A 6,411-nucleotide genomic window follows, 5' to 3' on the forward strand; every position below is an offset into this window, starting at 1 on the left:
GAACAGGGTATTTAAAGGATCCACGATACCAGGAAGTGGACAGGTAAGTCGGGTTCACTCTTGCCTAGTTTTGCATTACATTCTTGGAACTAGTTTATGAATTACCTGAATTTAGTTTCACAAATCTTATTCCCAACAGACGATTTTCAGGAGTTCGCCGAGATGTGTTTTTAAATGGGGTAAGCATTTCATTTTATCTATTTAATGTGGATAAAATTAGGCTCTGATTTATTTTGCAGTTCTGTGATAATTTTTAATTATATTGACATTATCATCTTTTATTTTAGTCCTACAATGATTATGTGAGGGAATTTCATAACATGGGACCACCACCACCTTGGCAAGGAATGGTTTGTATTATTCTATTTTCATAAGTTACATAACTTAATTTGCAGTTCTAGTATTTCAGGTGCTTACTCAGAATATGATTGTTACAGTTAACTCATGAAAGAGACAAACTGGCCAGGCGCCATGGCTCACACCTGCAATTCCAGCACTTTGGGAGGCTGAGGCAGGTAGATCACCTGAGGTCAAGAGTTCGAGACCAGCCTGGTCAACACAGTGAAACCTTGTCTCTACTAAAAATACAAAAAAACATTAGCTGGGCCTGGTGGCACGTGCCTGTAGTCCCAGCTACTCGGGGAGGCTGAGGCAGGAGAATTGCTTCAACCCAGGAGGCAAAGGTTGCAGTGAGCCAAGATTGCGCCACTGCACTGCAGCCTGGGCAACAGAGGGAGACTCCATCTCAAAAAGACTTAAAATACAGATTTTCTGTCTTTCAAACTAAAGACTAAAAGCTCATTTGTGTTAATAGTCCAGGCTTGAGAACTGTAATAGTGTGTTATGGTAGTGATTAGTAGTGCAAAGTCCGCTTGGGTTCGATATATTTCTTTTTCTTCCCAACTCTGTGACCTTGGGTTAATTGCTTAATACAGCTCTTCCTTTTCCTCATCTGTAAAATCCCATGGGCATTCATTGATTCTTTGTCTTATCAAATAATAGTACTTACTCTGTGCAAGGTACTGTGCTTGTTCTGATTATGTCGTGGTAAATGAAATTGACATCATGACTGTCCTGGTATAGCTTAAAATTTAATGTAGTAGATTGACAAGAAGATAAATTTACAAAGTACACGTGAAGTTTAGCATAGTGCCTGATCTAATACTCAACTAAATTTTCTGTGTAAAATAAGATTAATTAGACCCTGATTATTCCTGCTTTTTAATTATTTCCTTTAAGAAAACTGAATTGTCTTAGAGTATATTTTAAGATATTGAAGATAGCTGAAGCATTAATTTTCAAGAAATAAAAACCTGGAAGTTGAAGTAGCTTCTACTGTTTTCTTACATTTTAATTTACCTCTTTATTTTAAATGCTATATGTTATATGGCCTTTTCATCTGACTTTTGTTTCACTTAAAGGTATACAGTTTTATACTATTATATGCAGATGATTATGAGACTTTTTCCCTTTAGATTCTAGGAAATTTTAAAAATTTAAGTAATATATGATCTTGATAGTAACTATGAAAGTAATCTTTACCCTTTATTCATTTTTTTTTTTTTTATTTGAGACAGAGTCTCGCTCTGTCGCCCAGGCTGGAGTGCAGTGGTGCGATCTCGGCTCACTGCAGGCTCCGCCTCCCGGGTTCACACCATTCTCCTGCCTCAGCCTCTCCGAGTAGCTGGGACTACAGGCGCCCGCCACCACGCCCGGCTAATTTTTTTGTATTTTTTGTAGAGATGGGGTTTCACTGTGGTCTCGATCTCCTGACCTCGTGATCCGCCCGCCTCGGCCTCTCAAAGTGCTGGGATTACAAGCGTGAGCCACTGCGCCCGGCCCCTTTATTCATTTTTTAATGGCATTTAAAAGTTAATTTGCTCCTGGACTTTTTTTTTTGTTTTTTGTTTTTTTTTTTTTTTTTTGAGAGACGGTCTCATTTGGTCTCCCAGGCTGGAATGCAGTGGTGTGTTCATAGCTCTCTGCAGTCTTGAACTCCTGGGCACAAGTGGTCCTGCTGCCTCAGCTTCCTGAGTAGGTGGGACTACAGGCGCATGCCACTGTGTCCGGCTAATTTTTTTTATAGAGACAGGATCTCACTCTGTTACCCAAGCTGGTCTCCAACTCCTGGCTTAAGGGATTCTTTTCCCTCAACCTCCCAAAGCATTGGGATATGGGCGTGAGCCACCACACCAGGCCCGTTGATGTTTTTAAGAACAGATACACACAAAGTGGTTAACCAGTTTACCAATTGTAGAACTAGGATGCCTGATGCCGTATGCCTGCTTCACCACTTTAACAGTAGTGTGACTATAAGCAGGTTACTTAACTCCTTGTTGCCTCGTTTTCCCTTTTGTAAACTGGGAACAATAGTACCTATCTAATAAGGTTGCTGTGAGAATTAAATGAGACTAGTAAAGTGCTTAGAACAATGCCTGGCTCACAGTAAGCACCACTATTTCCATTAGTATTTATGTGATAGGAGTAGAAAAGCATAAACATGTGAAATCTTAGAAGATGTGGCATTTTCAACAAACAAAAAGGATATTTGGAAACACCTTAATGCCATCAAAGTAAATGTCTAATACAGATTCACTTGTTTGGGATTGGTGTTTTGGATGAAGGGTTCTAAGAATGGCTTGTTTACAAGGGTGTTGGTTGATTCTTAATGGAAATGGTTTTCCTTTTTTAGCCCCCTTACCCAGGAATGGAACAACCTCCACACCATCCTTACTATCAGCACCATGCTCCACCTCCTCAAGCTCATCCCCCTTACTCAGGACATCATCCAGTACCACATGAAGCAAGATACAGAGATAAACGAGTAGTAAGTGCACAAGGAGGCAAAGGTGTGAGGGAACTACTTAGAATTCTGTAGTTCACTTAAATATGGGGAGACCAGAGTATGATAAATGACGGACCATTGCATATTCTTACTGCAGACTGTTTTGGAGTAATTCTCAGTTTGTTTTTATTAAAAATGCCTGATTATGCCCCTTTGGATTATATAGATAGAATATACTTCTTTTACTGATCAAATCACAAACTGCTTAAGGCAAACGCCTACAAATAGAACTCCTTTTAGGTAGTACCTAGGCTATGTTCTTTCCATATTGAGATCTTAGTTATGCTATGTAATTAACATGTTAATAGGTACTTCTGAACTTTTTGTGTATTCTTATTCAATTTTTGTAGGATAGATGGTGTATATTAAGTTAGCTGATAAGCTGTAATCTCATTTAGTCATTTGTTTTTATTCCTACCAAATGTTAAAGCTAGTAACTGATAAATTGTTTTACCTCTGGTTATTGTGATGTTAGCAAAGAATAACCAGATGTTATGATATGTAGCAGATATGTCCTTTATTCATTGATTGTTAATTATTTGATAAGATGGATGTGGAAGCTTTTTTTGATGGCTTCAAAACAGGACCAATGAAAAAAAGACTAGTTTTAATTTGAGTTTTCTGGGTTTTTAACTAGTGGGGCTGAGTTTATTAAATGCTTTCCCCCTCCCCCGCAATAGTACTTTTATTTTAAAAAGCAGAATTGTCTTCTGGCAGGTGTTGGAAGCATAGTTCATATGCATATAAGTTTGATAGCCTTAGAAAGGTAGTTTTGTTGTTAAACTAAGTAGGATATGCAAGTTAGAATTTTTTTCCACTCCCTACTTAGGATGATGAGTTTGTATAGGGCCAAATAAACATCTTTTTATTTTCCCGCTTAAGATGAAGAGTGGGCATATTTGTGAGAATCAGAGCAGCTTTCTAGCCTATCTTTGAGACATTTTTATGTGTTGTCAGTAATTTCCTTATCCTCATAAAGATAGTAATTTTCTCTAAGTCAAATCTTACCATGACCTTTAACATTCTGTAAAATAATTTGAGAGTACTAGTTAACTAATTCACAAACTTTAAATTAGTAGTTTATTTTCAGTTAAGCACACAAGAAAGAAACATACAGTCTATCTATAATGAAATCTTAGTTGACTAGATGGGTTGTGGTGTCTTAAAAATTCCCATAACTGATCACATGGCTTTTAAAATAGGAAGTCTGAGATATTTTGGTTTCCCTCAACTGTATTTATCCTTTTTAACAAGTTCTATTTTATGGATCTTTATGTAGTGATTTTTTGGTTAGTATATATATTCTCTGCTTATATAACCACATATATAAAAGGTAATGTGGGACTGTGTTTTCAAATCTTTTTTCAGCTAAGTTTTGAGAAAAGACCAAAATCAGTAAGGTAAACTGAGAACTAAGAGTAGAAAGTTTAAACTAGAGCAGGGGCCAAGTTTAGGAGGAGCCACAACTTTTCTTGCACGTCACTTAGTTGTAACAATTTAGTTTGAAAGAAAATCTGGAACATAATACTCTCAGTTTGTAAAATTGAAGTTGGTAGAATTGGAGGAAAAATGTAGAGCTAGCCTGTGCCAGAAAAACATTGATGACATTTATCATAATTGGCAGTATATGTGGATAATAGTTGAAGGTCATCACTAGTTAATATCTTTGGCCTAAATCTTATTGAAGGGGTCACATGGAAAAGTCATTAAAGTTAAGTGGGAAACTGCATAAAGAGACTTGAATCATCTGTTGTAGATGTCTAATGAGACATCATCCCTTTCTAAACCATGTCAGCATGTTACCTTCTGTGAATTAATTTATTGTTGCATTTCTTTGGATTGTTCTCTCCGCCAATTATAATATAGAGACTTTTTTCTTTGTTTACGTTTTAAAATTGTTTATATAAATTTTTTTTTCAAATCAGGGATCCACTTACACTATTTGCATTTTTGACATACCTAACACATTTCTTCCCTTTTCTAGCATGATTATGATATGAGGGTGGATGATTTTCTTCGTCGCACACAAGCTGTTGTCAGTGGTCGGAGAAGTAGACCCCGTGAAAGAGATCGGGAACGAGAGCGAGACCGCCCTAGAGATAACAGACGAGACAGAGAGCGAGATAGAGGACGTGATAGAGAAAGAGAAAGAGAGCGATTATGTGATCGAGACAGAGACCGAGGGGAGAGAGGTCGATATAGAAGATAATGGGCTTTTGGAAGCACTGATTGTTTAAAGATACAAAAAATCTTGTATTTTTTTGTGTGTGTGTTTACAAGTAGTAAATTTATTTTCAGCTGTCTATAAAGTTCATTGTGTAGAAGGATTTATTATGACCCCCTTTGTTCCAAGCATGCAGTATCATAAGAACTGGAAAAACTCAAATCCGCCAAAAATCCACAGCTGACAGTTGAATTGACACTTTTATTGGGGCAGAATGGAACAGTCCAAGAATGTAGATATTGATTGTTTCTCCATAAATGTCCTTGTAGTGTGTTCATCCTAGAGTTATTTTTTTGTTTGTTTTTTTCCTTTTTGGATCTTGATTGATAACTGCCATGCTATTTTGCTTTGATGTGTTTATACATGTAGTTGCACACGGTTCAGTAAAAATAATGCTGCTATCGAGTATGCGAACATCGAAGTATGATGGTCTGACTGTATGCGGTGTTGTAGCAGCCTCTTGTTTTTTTCCCCATTGCCTCTTTTTTAAAAAACTTGTAAAGTCACTTTTTATTTTTCCTCAGTCTTCAATGATGAGAGCAATATTAAGAAGACATTGCTATCTAATTTTTAATCTTTTTAAATGAAAAATTCCTATGTTCAGTAGCGTGGTTGATGCTATTGTTTAGCCTTCCCCTCCAAATTGTATACATTGGCTTGGAATGTTCAACTTGCGTGCGTGGCAGCGGAAGACGATTCCCATATTCTACATTGCTACTGTTTTGTATAAAATAAATTGGTAAAGATTGACGGTCATCTTTTGTATTTTTTTCTTATCCAATTGCAGGTTTGTTTTATTATGCAATAATGGACATAAAAGAATGCTTTTTGTTCAGAAATTGTAGGAACCCCATTTGCTTTTTTTTGAGGCAGATTTTAGCAGAAGTGATTCACCTAGGCCTGTTGTATTAAAAGCTTGCTTCTGTTTCTAACATAACATACACAGAGTTATGTTAATAATTTGGTTAAGTATACACCTGATAACAATTTTGAGTCTACTCTGATCACAGAATCGTTTATTTAGGTTTTCTATTTGTTGTTTTAGTCTTCTGTAAGTGAACGACTTTGTACATGCTTTCTACTTCATAAGTGGACTTTTAACTCTCTTGTATCAGTTCTATATTTTAAGTTAACTGTCCAGCTCTCCCAGTGGTAACCAGCTGTAACATAGAAATAGAGCCACTCAAGAAAACGGTTTATGAAATAATTTTAATTTTCTTGAGTTAACACCTGGCGTTTTGGCCTTTATATAAACATTAGGAATATTTGAATGTTTTACTGATTTTTTTATAGTATCAAACTTAAAGTTGTACTGTGTACCAGATCACTCAGTGCAGTTTTA

The 6,411-nt window shown here is 36.5% G+C and overlaps 1 protein-coding gene across 8 annotated transcripts in view; it reads left to right on the top strand.

Moving 5' to 3' along the window:
* Nucleotides 1-5,825, top strand: part of YTHDC1 (YTH N6-methyladenosine RNA binding protein C1) — a 37,202-nt gene extending 31,377 nt beyond the window's left edge. For 4 of the 8 annotated variants that reach the window (XM_063611199.1, XM_063611201.1, XM_055297442.2 and 1 more), the window contains 5 exons: nt 7-43; nt 116-179; nt 288-350; nt 2,693-2,827; nt 4,830-5,825. In XM_063611199.1, coding sequence (XP_063467269.1) covers nt 7-43; nt 116-179; nt 288-350; nt 2,693-2,827; nt 4,830-5,054 — 524 coding nt within the window. In that variant the 3' untranslated portion in view covers nt 5,055-5,825. The remainder of the gene's footprint in view (nt 1-6; nt 44-115; nt 180-287; nt 351-2,692; nt 2,828-4,829) is intronic. The other 4 variants (XM_063611200.1, XM_063611202.1, XM_055297443.2 and 1 more) reach the window with 1 other exon arrangement.
* Nucleotides 5,826-6,411: the final 586 nt, after the last annotated feature.

This window comes from Symphalangus syndactylus, chromosome 10 (assembly GCF_028878055.3).
Source record: "Symphalangus syndactylus isolate Jambi chromosome 10, NHGRI_mSymSyn1-v2.1_pri, whole genome shotgun sequence".
Taxonomy (NCBI): Eukaryota; Metazoa; Chordata; class Mammalia; order Primates; family Hylobatidae; genus Symphalangus; species Symphalangus syndactylus.